This window comes from Carya illinoinensis, chromosome 5, assembly GCF_018687715.1.
Source record: "Carya illinoinensis cultivar Pawnee chromosome 5, C.illinoinensisPawnee_v1, whole genome shotgun sequence".
NCBI lineage: Eukaryota > Viridiplantae > Streptophyta > Magnoliopsida > Fagales > Juglandaceae > Carya > Carya illinoinensis.
Window position 1 is genome coordinate 26,533,753 of NC_056756.1, and position 18,791 is coordinate 26,552,543.

General features: G+C 37.7%; 1 protein-coding gene across 6 annotated transcripts in view; it reads right to left on the reverse strand.

Annotated features, from left to right (window-relative positions):
- Window positions 1–6,270: 6,270 nt before the first annotated feature.
- Window positions 6,271–18,791, reverse strand: part of LOC122309605 (ADP-ribosylation factor GTPase-activating protein AGD4-like) — a 57,612-nt gene continuing 45,091 nt past the window's right edge. For all 6 annotated transcript variants that reach the window (XM_043123137.1, XM_043123136.1, XM_043123135.1 and 3 more), the window contains 5 exons: window positions 18,420–18,692; window positions 12,389–12,510; window positions 8,377–8,467; window positions 7,156–7,607; window positions 6,271–6,633 (listed from right to left, as the gene is read on the reverse strand). In XM_043123137.1, the coding sequence (XP_042979071.1) occupies window positions 6,519–6,633; window positions 7,156–7,607; window positions 8,377–8,467; window positions 12,389–12,510; window positions 18,420–18,692 (1,053 nt within the window). In that variant the 3' untranslated portion in view covers window positions 6,271–6,518. The remainder of the gene's footprint in view (window positions 6,634–7,155; window positions 7,608–8,376; window positions 8,468–12,388; window positions 12,511–18,419; window positions 18,693–18,791) is intronic.

Here is an 18,791-nt window from a genome sequence, read left to right on the forward strand (position 1 = left end):
ACCAAGGGTCACTTAGCTGTGCACCATCATCACCAACCTGTGATCACCTAGTCCAAACATCATCCATACTTCCCACCATTGAAACCTAGCCTCATCTCACTCAAGCTCCCTTTGGGGCTACACATGATCTACACCAAGCAAAGGAGTCCTATCGGTCACTAGAGGAACAACAAGGAGAGGATCGAACCCTTAGTGTTTGGAGGCTTGACCGAGGTCCCCAACAATAACAAGGTAGTTGTAGTACAGTTTTGGGGTGTCGATTCTACAGGGAGACAAATTAAAATAATAGCAAAAGGAACAAAGAAACTAAATAAAAATATTAGATGATTAATGGATAACAAAGATTAATTTCAAATGTAAATTAAAGTGAAGCAAAGTGATTAAAGGAAAAAGTACTCAAATTTGATGAACAGTAGAGAGTCGGGAATCCCTTGCACAATTCTGGTATTTTAATTATTCTTAATTCATTAGATAACTCAATTGGAAACTCAATTCCCGAAATCTCCAATCGGAAGGTATAGATTTATAAACAAAAATTAACCCAAATATAACCCTTTGAAGAATCATTCACCACTTTTAAAATACATAAATTATCATCCCTATTGAAAAAATCCAATGACGATAATATATTCAGAGAGGGATATTGCAGCAAAGAACTAAATCAATATTGATAAATAATTGATCCAAACATAATCAAAGAAATAATCCATTCAATAGAAAAAGCATAACTGAATCCATAAATAGAATAAATTCTATGATTATTCGGAGAAGAAAACATCAACAATGAATTGAAAATGATAAAAAAATGAGCTTTAATAATTGAAAATCAAATATTTAAATTAAAAATAAATTAAAAATACTATCTAATGTGCAAGTTCATCCCTAACCCCACTTGAGAATTTAGTTACCCATAAATATAATGGACAAAAAATATCTCCAAAGAAAACTGAAGTGAACGGCGACCATGGAAGTGATTTTCTCCTCTCTTCAAATCTGACTCTTGTGCCTCTCCCCCTTCTCTATTTCGTGCTAATGATATGCTTATATAGGATAGGAAAGAAACCCTAATGTCTTCATAACTTTCGCATTAAAAAATCGCTTAAATTTTAGGACTCATCTTGGTAGCCATGTATGCACTTCAGGATTTCGAATTTGGAATTTCTTATTAAAGACAAATTTATATCCCTTTAAGATAGCTTTCTAATGCATTAAGAATCGTATCAATCTGATATGTGAGTAAAAATTTAAAGTTAAAATACTAAAGTATGTCCAGACTGTCTCCTAGCAAATTTTAGATTTGGACTTCTTATAGTTTTCTTTTGTGATTTGTTTTCCTTTTTTTCTTGATCCAAATTGCTCTCAAACCCCATGAAGCTTCTCCTTTGAATTTGACTGGGCTTTGACTTGATCTTTTATAAACTCTTTAATTAAACATAAAAAACTGCTTAGGAGTATTCCAATGTAAATAGAAACTCAATTCAAGAATACACATTAATATCTATGATTTCTATTCACATTTTAGCATTTTAATCTAATAATAGGGTATTTAGAATGCACACTCATCAGCATCAAAATCTACGGTACCATGAAACGATATCGCAGGGTGTCGAATACTGTCAAATTGTGAATCTCAGTAAGTAATAAACCAAACAGCCCAAGAGATGAAAATATATTCATGCAACCAAAAACAATGCGTGCATATCATAAAATATGCATGAGACCCAAAAATCATCCTTTCCCAAAACTAGTTATTTCCAACACATGCCAAAATCTCATTTTAGCCCAAAAACCAAGTCTATTAAAAATAACATCCGCCATTTTTTCAGAAAATTGTTCACATAAATTCATTTATCAAAACTAAATATCCAATTTTAATCCGTATGTACCATGATTTCTCCTAAGAATCATCCGCACACCCTGGCACCCTTCATCATACCATGGGTAAGAACAGTGCGTGTGACTTCGTAATGAGCGATACCCAATTCCACGCCCAGTGCATTCGTGGCCAAGCATCCTCTAACGGGAACCAGCAGAGGGGCCACGGAGTCAACACGAGATCGTTACTATCCCATCCGATCCCGTTGTCACCCAGCAATAACCCATGGGATGTCACTCAGTATATAATACTCCCGAGTGACCAGAGGAGCTCCATTGAGATAATGTCTTATCTCGGCTTGGGGTCGTGATACACACACTCAAAAATCATCTTACACATGAAAACCCAGTTTTCATTCATTCACATGGAAATGCATGCCATAATGCAATGTATAACATGGCACAATGCTCAACAAACCATAACCCAATATAATCTAGTTTCACAAGAATTCCATCCTCCACTCCAATCAACCCCAAACCCTTCAGACTCAACATCCAGCAAAGCTAACCAGATCACCAAATATTATTAGTACAGAATATATTTAAATCTCAAAAATGTTATTTGAAAAATTACTTACAGTGTTAAAAAAGCAAGTAATTTGAAAGATCGAGAGCACCCAAGCAAGAGCTAATGCCAAAACCAAGCCCGAAAAGAAATCATCAAAAATCACAATTTTTTGGACTAAAAATGAGTTTAAAAAATAAGTAAATTTTGAAGTGATATTTGTGGAATAAAAAGGGTTGATTAATTGAAATAAATCTAGAAGAAAATGGCTGCAATTGTAACTCATAGCAAGCACCAAAAATCACAAGAACACACAATGAAGCTCATGCTTTGATATCAAAATAGGGGCATGGGTTTGATGCTAAAATGGAACATGGTCAGACCAAAACAAATGGAATTGCAAGGGAGATTCACAAGCTTAAACATAAAATAACCGAGGGAGAATTTAAGGAAGAGAAATGGCATGGAGGTTCATGGCTTTAGACTAAAATAGAGCACGACAAGGCCAAAAACAGAGAAATGAAAAGGATCAAACAAATGAAAATGCAAGGGAATAAATCACAAGCATGAACCATGAAATAATAAGGATAAATTAGACAAAGAACAACAATGGAGGCTCACGACTTTTATGGGCAAAACAAGGCACATAAATGGGGGAGAAAATAGTGTACGGGTAAGGCCAAAAACAACTAAAAATGAAAGGGTTTTCACACAAGCATAATCATTAAAATAGTAAGGGAAAAATGGAGAGAAAACCGAGCTTGAAGATGGGCTGTGATCTGACCTGCAAAATGGAGAAACCAGATAAAATAAAATGCTAAAGAGGAAGAAATCTACTCGGTTTTACAGCAAAGATAAACTAAAAATTAAAGAGATAAAAGTAGAATCAATACCAGTCAAAAATGGAGGAAGGCAGCTTCAGTTCTATGCTTGAAGGTGAAGCCGAAAATTCCCAAGATAAAAGAATGCAATCAGCACATCAGGGGAAAAAGGAAAGGAAAAGAAGAAAACAAGTGGAAAGAGGAAGAAAAGATGCATTCTGGCACAAGAGAAGGTAGAAAACGAAATGAAGAGGAAGAAAGAAGCAGTGGCGCAGGAAGAAGAAAAGAAGAAGAAAGCCCTAAGGGTTGTTGACCAAAAGACGCCATTTAGAAGAAGAAAAGAAGAAAAAGAAGGCTCACAAGTTGGGCCGAAAACTGGAAGGGCTGGGCCCAAAATCAGAGTAAAATCCCACTAAAACAAGCCCACCCAAAAAATAAAGGGTCCAACAAAAGAAAAAGGGCATAATAAAAATAAATAAAAGTCAAATAAAAACACTATAACTCATGAATATTAATAAAATAAAATAATTAAAACCTAACAATAGAATAATCAAAGCAAAGAGCAATTTAAATGAAAAATAATAATTAATATCAAGAAAGCACATTATTTAAATTTCACAACTTGGAAATCACAAAATAAAACAATGAAAAACACATTAAATTTAAAACAAGGGAAGCACTAATTATAATAATTTAAATAATCCTTCAATAAAAATACACGTAAATACTAGGTATCACAATATATACTATTGGTAGCTTAGTAGCTTACTTGCTTAAATTTATAAGCAAATCTCACTTGATAATCTCAATTACCATTTTGACGTTTTGTTAAGATCTCAAGGACCAACGCCTTGCAAACTAGACGAGGCTGATTAGTCCACAGTGAGACAATAACGACAAGGAACTGATAACTTCAGTTATCCACTTTTTGGACTTGATCTTAAACATCATAGCTGAATTGCCTGAGTGGCTCAACAATTTAGTGCAGTTGTTTTATTCCAGTCTGTACTTATGGAGCACAATCGTCAATACTCTTTATGTTACAAACCTATTGGACACACGTTGTAACCTTTTGGATATTTGTTCATCATGTGAAATTATGATGATTGTGTTCTCAAGTGTTTGTAAGCATGGAGTTCAATCATTGAAAAAGAGATTTTGAAGGAAACGCTTGAAGGTGAGTGTCTCTAAAACGAAGTTCTACCCATTTACATTCCATATTCAGTCTAAAGGAGGGTTATAAACTAGATATAATTCTACTTTACATAAGAACAACAAAGTTCTTGCTATTATAAAGAGAGAGAAAAAATTCACTCCAAATGACCAAACTTATGTAGAAACTTCATACTCAAATTGATCATTGGAGACTTAGAATAGGCTAAACTTTTGTAATCTAGAGACTAAACTTTTGTAATCTAGAGACCCAAAGTATGTAAAAAATGAGACTACTATGTAAGTCTTATATGCTAATTTGGACATTATTCTTATTCATACGGGCATTGCCCATTAGAAATTACATGAACTAGTTTGAACAGAGCTGAAGAGAAGCCAAAGTCTAGGTCTCTAGAGAGAGAAGGTCCCACTTCTCTCTAGAGTTCAAAACAACAACTTCCCCATATGGGCGGGGGGAGCCTCGGCTCCTCCCTCTCCCCTCTCATTAATTAGTTTTTAGGTTTTGTTTACCGATCTAGTTTATATGTCAGTTGTTTTTGCCTTATGTTGGTTTTAATGTTTCTTGAATAAGGTGTTTAGGGGTGACGGCATAGAGCAGGGGCTGAAGGCATGATCTGCTTAGATTCTCGAGAGGTCCAGTCTTGAGTTGGCTCCTAGCTCTATTCTGGATGTGGCCCATGGCGTACAAGCTAGTGGAGATGGAATGAAGTCAAGGTGACCCACGGCATACAAGCTAGTGCTGGTTAGAACGAAGATCAAATGCTAGAAAGTGCATGGAGTTGGAATGAAAAGGAGGTTGTGATAGGACCCCATGAAGAGAAGGGCCAACCTAGCCCACCCATGGGCTCATGCATGCCATAGGTCAACTTGGCCCATGCCAACTATGTTATTGCTTATTGTTTATTTTAATTTAATTATTTATTTTCCAAATGACCTATTGGGGGTTTCCAAGTTGTAATCTTTATAAATAGGACCCTTAGTCTTTGCATTTACATCTTTTAGCAAATTTCCTAGAGGGGGATTATTTTGTTTAGGAAATCAACAATCGGTGCTAGGCACTTGAACTTTTTGGGTGCAATTCGTGAATCCCAAAGAGAGAATCACACCTTCCAATTTATGAATAAGTGTGATTCATTTATCTTATTCTTGCAACTTGGTGTAATTTGTGAATCCAAGTTGTTGTTATCCATGAGGGGATCGGGCATCGCTCTTAAATATGTCATTCGGCTATGTGTTCAATTTCGAGATATCAAACAAGATCTAAATGGAGTTCCTTGAAGCCATAGGAAATCATTGAAGCCAGAGAGTCCGGACAGTGTGAAGGTTATATGATTGCTTGTTGCCTGTTTTTTTTTTTTTTTTTTTTTGGGGGGGGGGGGGGGGGGGGGGGGGGGGGGGGGGGGGGTTTGAAATTATTTGCCTGAGTTATATTTCGGTTCTGGTTTAAAATTTTTACAGTAATTAGGCATTGCATAGAAGAGTCTCCTAATAATTCAGGAATTTACAAAGAAGTTTTAACTAGATTTCCAAAATTTTGTTAATAATAATAAATAAACAATCCAATTGCGAATCTGGAAAACATTGCAGTCCGAGAATTGAAGTCCATGTCTATCGAATCTTGATTTAGCAGTAGGTATTTTTTTTTTTTTACAAGTTTAGTTATGTAGAAAAATAGGTCCCATGGGGAATGTATTTATGGTCATGTATAATTATAATAATTATGAGGCATTTAGAGTCATCTGTTTCAAGAAACCTAACATGAGTTATCACCAATGTAAAAGAGCTTCATTTATTTCACGCTGAATTAATCTTATGTGCTTGCTAAATATCAAACTCACAACTCATTCTGTGTAAAGACTACTCTAACCAATCAAACAAATAATGATATCCCACTACTGGCTAGAGAATTTATCAAGTTTGAAATGGGTTAAATGTTTCCAGTGAATATCGTTGTAGAATATTACAAGTATTACGATAATCAACTCAACAATAAATGGACAGAAAATAATAGTAAGAAACTTGGGACTTTTCGTATTCCAAACTATCAAAGTGGTACCAGGCTTTATTTCATTATTACAGACAATTGGGAAGCGGGGGTTAAAAACAAACGATGAAATTAACTTACAAGGGGTGACCGTGTTAGTTTACTCGCTTTCAGAAAGTAATATAAATAGCTCCTCATCAGTTATTGCTCCCAACTCCATTGCTCTTTCCAGGACACTAAGTCCCCCACCATCTTTAATTGATGAACGTGCACCTCTGCACAACACATCCTTGTTAGTCTTCGTATATGAATCCAAGGAACATGGAAATGAGAGAAGTTTTGTGCTATCTACACCTGATCCGTAAGTAATTAAACTATAAATTTTATATTTGATGAATATGAAAGCTCTCACATTCATAGTCGATCATAGGAAATAGGATTGATTGGCGCTCGGTTTTGTATCAGGCTTTAAGGCAATGTGTTCTCACCACATCCAGGAACAATATTTATGAAACTTCTAGAGATGATCAAGCTAGTTCAAGTGATAACAGTGATCATCTTATTGGAGAATCGTTTTTAGTCCAGGTAATTTCAAATGCATTTGGTCACCCTAAAGAATATGGGATCTAACAACGGAAGGGAATTTTTGTATGTTCACGAACGTAGGTAGGATGCCAGCAAGATCAACTTGTTGAAGTTCACAACAGATAAAATTACCTTTGAAGGAAAAACAAATCTCAACCTTTTCCAATAAATATAGACCACATCCATAATTGTATTCACAACAGATATATTACCTTCTGAGTAGAAGTCTGGCAAGTTGGTTGCTCCCACTGGAGATGCAGTGATGCAAAGGAGTCCTTCCATGGAAGTCACGCATATTAATATCAGCGCCAAATTGCAGCAACAACTCAAGCATCAATGGATTTCCAGTGTTGCATGCTAGATGCAACAAGGAACAACCTTGAAGACAGTTCCCTGGCTCGTTGGAATGGTTGATTCTCTCGCACACTGCTGGATCATACTGTCTCTTTTGCATTGTCTCCGAGTCTTGTACATCAATATGGTGACATAAATCAACACCATCCACGTCATCAAATGTAGTTTTGATTATACTTTTGTCTGAAGTCACAATAAGACGATACACTTCTTGCAAATTGTTGCTCTTGACTGCTTGCCAGATTTTTGAAGCATGAGAAGGAATCCCAGATGCACTTACTTCTCTGACGACTAGCAATCTCTCTACATACTGGTTAAGGGTAGGAATATTATTCTTCAGCTAAAATATTAGAACCTCTCTCCATGATACAGTGGAAGATGGTAAAGGTTGACGTAAATTAGAATAAGAATTGCAGAAGGATGACGCAGACAAAACATGAGAATGCATTCTGAAATCTGAAAAACAAGCAAAGACAAATGTGTACAAAGAAATGACAGGGAGTCTTGTGGATGATCAAGTATATTTTTTCTTATTTTCTTATGATACATGTCTTTAAAAAAATCAAAGCAGACATGTATGTTTCTACACTACCCTTTTTTAGTTAACCATCAAAGCGAGAAATTATTAATGGGCAGAACCACATAGGTCGTATTACTTGGAAAAATCTTGCAGGACAATTACTGCAAATCCAAGATTTTTTTTTTTTTATAAGGAAAAATATTATATATATATATATATATATTAATATCAATAGGAGTAACCAGACTGGGCGTATACAAGAAAACCCTAGCTCATATTAGAGAGCCCCTAATGACCAATAAGCCCATGAAAATTAGAAATCTATCCAAAATACACCAAGCCCAAATAGGAACAGAACACATCTCCCCAACCCCGACCTCCCTTAAGACTACTACTCCACCCGAAACTCCCTCTACGAGGAGAAATACATAAAAGATAATGAAAAGAAAATGAATACCAATGCCAAGTACAATTTGGATTTAAATACATTCATAATAGAAGAATAAAATCAACCAATTACCTATTTATTTATTTTTTGAAAAAAGAATTTACAGATCACCTTTGCTTGAATGTATTTCTCCTTGCAAGAAATGACATCCTTGGGGCATGGCTTTGTAACCGAAGCCATCATAGTCCTTGACTCATCTATCCTGCATAATAGTATTACATAGGAATTAAAAAGCAATAATATTTTTTGATAGGTAAAATTCAATTTTATTGATAGAAGTAAACACACATAACCCAAGTACAAAGGAGGTATACAAAGAGAACACCTAGTTACAAGTTATAGACAAATGGATACAAGAAAATCATGAAAACTAGCCACATTGAGAACAATTACAGAAGCCCATAAAACATGTTGAAGAAGAATCTCTCAAGTTCACTCAAAGAACATTCCTGATCTTCAAAGCTTTGACTATTTCTCTCCATCCAAATGCCCCACATCAGACATACGGGAATCATTTTCCACACAGCGGCAACCTGGGGATACCCTGAAGACCTCTCCAACACGCAAGAAGATCCACCACCCTAGTGGGCATTACACATGCAATTCTGGTACTGTTAAGAATATCATCCCAGAATGTCCTGCCCACCTCACAATGTAATAATAAATTATCTACAGTTTCACCACTTTTTTACACGTAATAGCAATAGACCCATGTTTCCTCAGATTATCAATGGTAATGATTTTCCCAAGGGACGCAACCCAGCCAAGCAAACCTTGAGAGTCACCTTACATCTCCAAATGCACTTCCAAGGAAAAGGGTGGTGGTTCTGAACCATCAAGGCCTTGTACAAGGACTGAACCATGAATATGCTGCTCCACCCATGAATCCAAGTCATGCTGTCCGCCACAGCGTTGCCAATGTTTGCAGCCAATCCCGCCTCTCTAGTAAAGCTAGCATTCCACTGTAGTGAGCCCCTAGATAAAGACATCCATTTCAAAGTGGACCCCTTCAAGAAAGGAAAATTTTCTGTCCGCTCTTTCTACAAGACCATTGCCAATCAAGAAAGCAATTCTTTCCCTTTGAAGAACATTTGGAAGAGCAAGGCCCCACTAAGGGCGTCATTCTTTGTATGGACTCTCATTGAGGAAGATTTTGGCCATGGACAACCTACGAAAAAGGTGGATTATTCTAATGGATTGGTGTTGATGTGTAGGAAAAGTGGGGAAATGGTGGATCATTTGCTTCTTCACTATGAGGTTGCTAGGGCCTTAAGGGATGATTTGATCAACGGGATGGGGATAGCATGGATAATGCCAGAGAGGGTGGTGAATATTCACACCAGCAGGAGTCTATAGAGTTCAGCAATTGCCACCAATTTGGAAGATGGTTCCTATATGCCTTCTATGGAGTATTTGGAAGGAAAGAAATGAACGAGCATTCGAAGACAAAGTACATTTGGTGGAGGAGCTTAGAAGCCTTTTCTTGGACAATAGCTAAATATTTCAATGGCTGAATATTCATGAATTCCTTGTATCTATCTCTCCCTCTTCTTCCTAACTAGGTGTTTCCTCTTGTGTATGTCCTATGTACTTGGGCATTTTCCTAGTTCTATTAATAATAGTTTACTATATGTACTTGGGCATTTTCCTAGTTCTATCAATAATATTTTTACCAGAAGAAAATATATTTTTTCTTTCACAGCCCACACCATGGGCTCCCCTAGCTTCATTAGGACAACATCTCCCCGGGCCCTGATCGCTCCCATACTTGGAGTCAATAAAAACCCTCCATAAAGCCTCCTCCTGATGATGGCAGCACAACCACTTCCCAAGGAGGAACTTGTTAAATATCCTTAACCTGTTTAACCTGCAGGCCTCCAACCATCCACTAGAAATCAGGAAGCAAACTTGTCCCAACTAATGAGATGGAACCTGGTGTCATCCCCAATTCCTCCCTGGCATCATCTCCTGCCTATCCTCCAAACCTTGCAGCTCCTCAAATAGACTTCTTATGGCATATGCAATCCCAAAGACGTTGACATTCCACGTCTTGATGTCTTTCTTTGAAGCCTTGACTTTGCTGGCCAATATAAAACTTGGAGTGCCCTCAATCTGACACGATGACCATCATTGTCTCACTTTGTCCAAAAAACCAACCACATGTTTGAAAATTTGAAATACTTGCGGCCAGCCGGCCCTCATGAATACCAGCCAATCCAACATGATAATAAAGTGGTCCAAATAGACCATAGGTAATCTCTTCTGGCACAATGCAGGAAATTCTGCCTCCCAAGAGGGAGATACCAGGATTCTGTCCACTTTTGACCAAGCCCGATTATTGGACCATGTGAATACACCCCCCAGCAGGGGGAATATCCAAGAGATCCAAATCAAAAATAAACTCAAAAAATCTTGTCATGGCCGGATTGAGGGCGGTCTCGTTTGTTTGATGAGATGAGATGAGTTGAGATTAAAGTTGAAAGTTGAATAAAATATTATTAGAATATATTGTTTTAATATTATTTTTGTATTGGAATTTGAAAAAGTTGAATTGTTTATTTTATTTTGTATGGGAATTTGAAAAAGTTGTAATGATTAAGTAAGATGAGATAAGATGAGATGAGATGTTTTGTGAAAGTAAACAATCTTCCACCCGAACTGAGTTGTATTAAAATCCCCTTGAATACAGTACGGCACATCCCACCAACTGCATAAACCAACAATCTCATCCACAAAAATCTCCTATTACTGTCCAAGTCCGCCCACCCATAGATGCCAGCAAAAGCCTACTCCAAGCCGTCCTCCACATTCTTGAAGGAGCAAGCCACCAAATAGTCTCCTATACACTCATCAAGTTACTTCAGAACCCTCTTGAGAGAAACATTCAACCTGCATACAAACATCCCCACAAGCTTTTAATGGTGCTTCTATCAATAAGTTCCAACTCTGTTTCCTGCATACACACGATATCCACTTTCCAATGACAAAGCAAGTTTTTCAACCAAAGGTGCTTGGTGAAATCATTAAGCCCCCAAACATTCTAAGAGAGGATCTTAGGCTTCATAAAAAAGGATTTCTAGCACTCCCCTTTAACTTCATCAACTCTTGCTTCCCTCTGTGACATCATAATTGATAGAACAAGTGAGTCTCTTGAGCTCTCTCGTCTAGATGTTGATTAGAAGAATGAACAATGAGTATGGCCCCTCTCGATAGCAACAAGTAAGGCCCCTGAGTTGATCTTCCAAACCCTCACAAGAAATCCCCAACCAATCCATAATTTCTTTTAACTTTTTGAAGCACCCATTCCAATGACATACCAACCATTGAGAAGTAAAGTGGCAGTGTGCATTAAGGGACCAGAGCAGGGATGCTTTAAAACCTAGCTTCTTCATTTTCCTTTCCAGAGGCCAAGGCAGAGGCTCCACCACACCACCGCCCATTCGTCATAAACCATCAAAAGCAATAATATTAACTAAATATGGACTTCCAGAGTAACCAATCTGCCAGTTGGAAAGGATTAAAGGAATATGATTTGACAACTACACGCTTCTTTTATCTACCCCTGGTCGAATCTTGTGTGAACTAAATCTCTATTGACTGAAACACAAGACCTAGATTACCATTTATTCATTGTACCAAAGGCTTCATGAAACCATAATTCAGAAAAAACATATCGCTTCCAAGAAACTAGCGGAATGTTGGTGAAATTCTGTGTAAGATCATGAGGTAGAAAACAACAACCATTGGTTCACGTCAGTTGTTGCAACTGCCATGTTTGGGGAATGCATTTGTATCTCTCATCAATAGATGATTCAAAAACTGCTTGATCAATTAGCATTAAAAAAAAAAAAAAAAAAAAAGTGATTACAACTAAGGTCATAGAGACTGTCTACAATTTGCTGGTTTTGAACCAATGAGAGCATGCATTTGAGGAGCATATGAAGATATAACATATTCCAAAAATTCCTTTACAGCGAGATTACAATCACTTCCATTTAAACTAGCAGTGATGGTTGGGTTCGAATTTATTGATATCTAGTAGTCATGAATCTTTAAGTAAACTGTTTTGCATTGTTCCTAAGTGGTATATAGCTTATATGGTAACAGAACAAGGAAATCTTACCTTTCATTCTCATGAAGAAGCAATTCCTCCCATATGGAGTTGCAAAAAGAATTGCCCAAGTTCCGGAATAAGTCCAAGACAGTAGGTTCCCAAACCCTGACATCTAAAGTTAAAGATCTCACCTGCAGTAGAGGAAACTTCAATCATGCTAACATTTTTGTCATCAGGTTATTACTCTGAAAATTACTTATCAAAAAAAAAAAAAGGTTATTACTCTGAAAATTAACATAAGGCTTCTCATTGAACATGAAACTTAACTTTACCAAATAGTGTTTACTTGAAACTTAACATAAGGCTTCTAGCAAATAGATCATTCTTAAAGGAGCTTTTCTGGAAATATTCCACCTTGCTCTAAGGAAGGATCAGTGGCCTAGACTTCAAACTTTCGAATGGATATCGAATGGGTAGTGTGTTGATTAGAACGATACAGGATTGACAAATGGGCCTCATCCTATGTTCTGTTGTAGCGTACGTGCATGAGACAAAATGAGAAACAAAATATGCAATGGGCCTCGTCCAAGTGGGATTATTTGAAGCCAGGTTGTTTTATAATGCTTTTAATCAAATAATAATAATGCTTTTGATCTCTCATGACAATGTTATCCTCCCTTGAAAATCCATTTGGGGAAGTAAGGCCTCCTAAAGCGGCCTTCTGTGTAACGGCTGCATTAAGGAAGATACTTATCTTGGAGAATGTAGAAACGAGACATTGTGATAATGGAGTGGTGTTGCATGTACAAAAGGGCTGGGCAAACCGTGGATCATCTCTTACTTCATTGTCACTTAGCTAGTACTTTGTCGCAAGCTGCTTTTGGCTTTTATGGGTTGGTATGGGTGGTAGCGAGACAAGTGGTAGAAATGTTAGCATGATGGAAAAGTCGATTGACTGTGAACACAGCTGAATATTAAGGGAAATGGATCCAATTTGCCTAATGTGGTGCATTTTGCATGAAAGAAATGTAAGGAGTTTTGAAGACAGCACAAGGACAATGGAGAATCTAAAGTTTTATTCCTTACAATATAGCTGTGGATGGCAGCTCATTGATGTTTTCCCAGATTTAGTTTTCAGGACTTCCTTGATAAAAATTATCATACTTATAAAAAATAAAATAACACAAAATTTGGCAAGGTGGAAAAGGCATGTCTACACGCTAGAGAAGTTATACTGCATATCATTTAAATGCTAGTATATGAATGGAATGACATTGAAAGAGTGAGTGCCAAGGGAATATACAAGGGTGAAGAAAAGGGTAAGGCTCTTGTAGGTGACAAAGGTTGTCAGGTGACATTAGGAGAAGAGGAGGGGATCTTGTGGGATGTCAAAGCTCAATAGACAGGAGTTATGGAGTATGTGAGAGATTTGATGATTAAAGTGGATAAGGGGCTGGATCTAATCGTGGGTTTTGGAGGTGGGTTGAAAATGGGTTTGAAGGCCTCAAGTGTGCCAACAAAGGGCATTTCTTCGCCGTCATAGGGTCGTTGGATGCCGGCATCTTTCTCCACACCGGTGTCACTTAGGACATTGGCAGCTTGTCGACTAAGCCTCTTGAGGAAGCAGTAGACCCTCAACCACCAATTGCAAATGGGGTTGGTATCAAAGTTTTGAATACCATTTCGATGGCTATTTCGAATTAGGCACTAGAACAAAATATTTCAGTACCGGTACCATTTTGGGTACCATTTCGAAATAGTCTATATATAATAAATTAAATACGTATGTATAAATTATATTTCAAAATAACATCAATACAACTCTTAAAAAATTAAAACAAATATTTATAAAACTCAATAATACTTCTAAGTTCTCAAAAGGGGGAGTAGGGATTTGATTTTCAGTCCTCAAGAAAAGGGAATTTAAAAAAGTTAAGAAAATAGTCTTCAAATGTGAGAATTGGAGTGAAAATTACGAAAAAGTCAGAATTTTTACATAAATTACAAAAATACACTAATTCAGCTGGTACACTGAAAACAAGCCGATATTGACCAAAATGCACCGATACAGCCAGTATTTGACCCGGTACGAAACACATACCTTCCCTGTATCGATCACTACCCCGGCACGGTAAATACTGGCCAGTATGACATGGTATTTCAAACATTGGTTGGTACTGTTGTCCAAGGTTCACTTTCAATTGAGGATGGGGGCTTCCTTCAGCGTCTTGAGTACTTTGGAAGAAATATACAAGCCTAAGGGAGCAGTAGGGTTTGACAAAGTGGCACTGCAAGAATCGTCAGGGGGTGGTGCACATACAAGCAACGTCCTCATCGATGGAGGGGAGAAACCTTTAATGGTGATAGAAACAATTGAGGAGATTCGGGATTTGTTGTCAATGCCTTGTGCTGTTAATTTTTCTAGTGATGGTTGCGTTGTGCGAGACCAGGTAACAGGGGAGCCAATCGCAAAGAGACCTAAAGTGGGGCGCTTGTTTACACTACTTTTGCCTATTCCAGTACTTTCTTCAATTTCTTCTATAAGTCTTTTGCTTGTAATAATGTTTCAGATTTAGCATGGTGAGGCATCGTCGCTTAGGCCATCCCAATACTCAGATCATATCTCATGTATTGAACTCTAGTTTACTTGGTAATAAAGAATGTTCTTCTTTATCTCTTGAGTGTGCTTCTTGCAAACTTGGTAAAAGCAAAACTCTTCCCTTCCCTTTGCATGCTAGTAGTACCTCTCATTGCTTTGATCTTATCCATAGTGATATTTGGGGGCCTTCCCTAGTTCGTTAACATGAAAAATTTAAATACCATATGACTTTCATTGATGATCATAGCCGATTTACTTGAGTCTACTTTCTTCGCTCTAAATCTGAGGTTTTTCATACTTTCACTGAGTCTTTAGTATATGTTGACAATCAATTTTCTGCTTTTATTAACACATTACTCACAGATTCCGATAGTGAATATTTGTCTACTAAGTTTCAGGCATTCTTGGCTTCTTAAGGTATTATTCATCAACATTCATGTCCCGCTACTCCCCAACAAAATGGAGCAACCGAACACAAAAATCATCTTCTCCTAGATGTGGTACGTACTCTCTTGTTAGAATCCTCTGTTCCATCCATGTTTTGGGTTGAGGCTCTAAAAACCGGCTGCTCACTTGATTAATTGTTTACCATCTCAAGTCCTACACATGGAGTCTCCCTATTTCCGCTTATTTTCTAAGCAAACTAGTTACGATACCCTCTGTACCTTTGATTGTGTATGTTTTGTTCATTTACCTCCTAATAAGCAACATAAATTATCTACTCAATCTATTCGATGTGCATTCTTGGAATATAATGTGTGTCAAAAGAGATTTGTTTGCTATGATCCTATATTATATCGTACACGCATTTTTAAGAATGTTATTTTCTTTAAAAATCAACATTTCTTTCCTGTGTCCTCTGTGCCCTCCTCATCTACTATGGTTCTCCCCTCCTTTGAGCAGCAATTTTCAGATCTTCCTCAAGTCAGTTCTCGCTTTAAACCAGGTATTGTGTACACGAAACGCTCCCGCCCACAGTCTCTTCCGGTGGCTCACCGGATATCTGATCTTACCATGCTCCAGATTCAGTCAGTTGAAGCACCTCCAGAGCCTTTGGTACGTTGCTCTCCTCGAGTGTCTGTACCCCCGAATGGGTATGGGTTTCCCTCTTCCACTTCTGGAAATTTTATTTCAGCTCTTATTGCTGCATTGTCCAATTTTGGCAACAAGCTATGCAAGAAGAAATTTCTGCTCTAGAGGCCAATCACACCTGGGACATTGAGCCTTATCCGCCCACCATTGCTCCTCTGGGTTGCAAATGGGTTTACTCAGTCAAGGTCCAATCTGATGGAAGTTTGGATCGTTACAAGACTCGACTTGTTGCACTTGAAAATAATCAGGAATATGATGTCAATTATGAAAAGACCTTTGCTCCTGTGGCTAAAATGACTATTGTTCGTACGATTATGCCTTTTGCTGCTTCCAATGATTGGCCACTACATCAGATGGATGTCAAAAATGTTTTTCTTCACGGGATCTTAAAGTGTATTTATATGAAGCCACCCCTGGGATTGTTTCCCTCTTTGACTTCACATGTGTGTAAGTTTCGTCGCTCTCTTTATGGTCTCAAACAAGCTCCGAGGACCTGGTTTGATAAATTCTGCATATTACAATTTTCATTCAAGCAGAGCAAGTATGACACTCCATTGTTTCTTCGGAAATCAGACATGGGTACTGTTGTTCTTTTGGTTTATGTTAATGATATTGTGATCACTGGTTCTGATTCTACTTTACTTGGTCAACTCAAGACTCATCTCATCTCTCAGAGTCCTTTCATATGAAAGATCTTGGGTCTCTGACATATTTTCTTGGTCTTGAGGTGCATCGTAGTCCCTCTAGTATTTCACTCAATCAACATAGGTATGCCAATGACTTGGTGGCTACAACTGGCCTACAAGAGGCTACTTTTGTTGATACTCCCATGGAATTAATGTCAAGTTTCACAAAGGGGAGGGTGACTTACTTGCTAATCCCAGTTTATACCAAAAGTTGGTGAGTAGCCTTGTTTATCTCACCATTACTAAACTGGACATTTCTTTTGCTATACAACAAGTCAGCCAGTTTCTTCAGACTCCTCGTCATCTTCATTTGGCTGTTGTCCGTAGGATCATACGCTATGTTCAGGGCACTTCTACTCATGGCTTATTCTTCCCTGCAGGCAATTCTACTTGCTTTGCTGCGTATAGCAATGCTGATTGGGCTGGTTTTGTGGATACACATCGCTCCATTACTGGTTGGTGTGTGTTCCTAGGTGATGCATTGATCTCTTGGAAGAGAAAGAAGCAAGATAGAGTTTCTAAGTCATCTACGGAATCTGTACGCAGTGCTGATTGGGCTGGTTGTGTGGATACACATCGTTCCATTACTGGTTGGTGTGTGTTCCTAGGTGATGCATTGATCTCTTGGAAGAGTAAGAAGCAAGACAGAGTTTCTAAGTCATCTATGGAATCTGAGTACCGGGCGATGTCTCTTGCTTGTTCTGAAATTATTTGGCTTTAAGATTTGCTTGTTGAGCTAGATTTTTTTGAGGCCGATCCTAAACCTCTACATGCCGATAATACGAGTGCTATTCAGATCACGGCCAATCTTGTCTATCATAAGTGCACGAAGCATATTAAAGTCGATTGTCGCTCTATCCCTGAAGCATGTGAAGCTCGTGTTATCACTCTCCCACATGTTTCCACTGAACTACAAATTGCTAATATATTCACCAAAGCTCTCACTTGCCATCGCCATTGCTTCTTATGTAGCAAATTGATGTTTGTTGATCAACCTACATCAATTTGAAGGGAGCTGTCAATGGACAGCTTTGCTGTCCATAATCATTCTTCTTTCCTTATTTTCACCTTCCTTAATTTACTTAAGCTTGTACAGTTAGCATATTTGACAGTGTATAGTTTCCATATAGGGCTAGAATCATTCGGGAATTACATTCTTTCCATATATAGAATTCTTGTAAAGCTTGTACATAATCTACAGATTTGAAGGCCAACTGATTTGGCCATTCACACAATACTTTGACATGGGGTTGGGGGGATGTTTTCCATTCCAATCCGGGCTTCGTGTATTTTGGGTAGTTTTTCACAGGCTCTCTAGTATGGGCTAGGTGTTTTCTTGTATACGTCCAGTGTACTTGGTTACTCCTATTGATATATACAACATTTTTACTTATCAGGAAAAAAAAAAGGGGGGGGGGGGGGGGGGGGGGGGGTGAGACGCTGAAAATCGTCTAGAAGGCAGAAAGAACAGAGAAACACATCACTTCAGTCATCACTGGCACAGCTACTACGTAATTTCATAAAATATGTCTTTTTTTTCCGAGTTCGTAATTTTATAAAAGAATATCATTATCATCAAAGAATAAATGATAACATTCTCTCAGAAAAATTTGTTAGTGTTAGGACAAGAAACAGTCAGGACACAAAACAGATGCAGACAATAAGCTACATAACAAAACAAAAACAATAACTTTCCAAATTTTCATTTTAAAATAAAAGGCACCTTTGAGATATGAACGCCAAGATTCCGATGAACACCAGAGCATTCAATACATAATAATACACCGAGATTGAGAGATGCCCAATCTGGTTCAGGAGTGCTGCACTCTGCACAAATATCGTTTCCAGGAATTGCTCTCAGGATACTAGAAACGGAATCAGCTTCATTGAATTTTGTGTCATCTTTTAAACTTTCGTGTCTGTCTAGTGATTGAACATCAGTAAAAGTACCACTGGCAGAGCTGCTACTCTTGACAAGTTTTCTTCCAGGATGCAGCTGCAGAAGATACAGCTAGTTCTTGTCAGTGAAAGCTACAATCAATTTCCATCAACAAATTGTAAGACATCACAATGAGAGACACAATGATTTGAATGA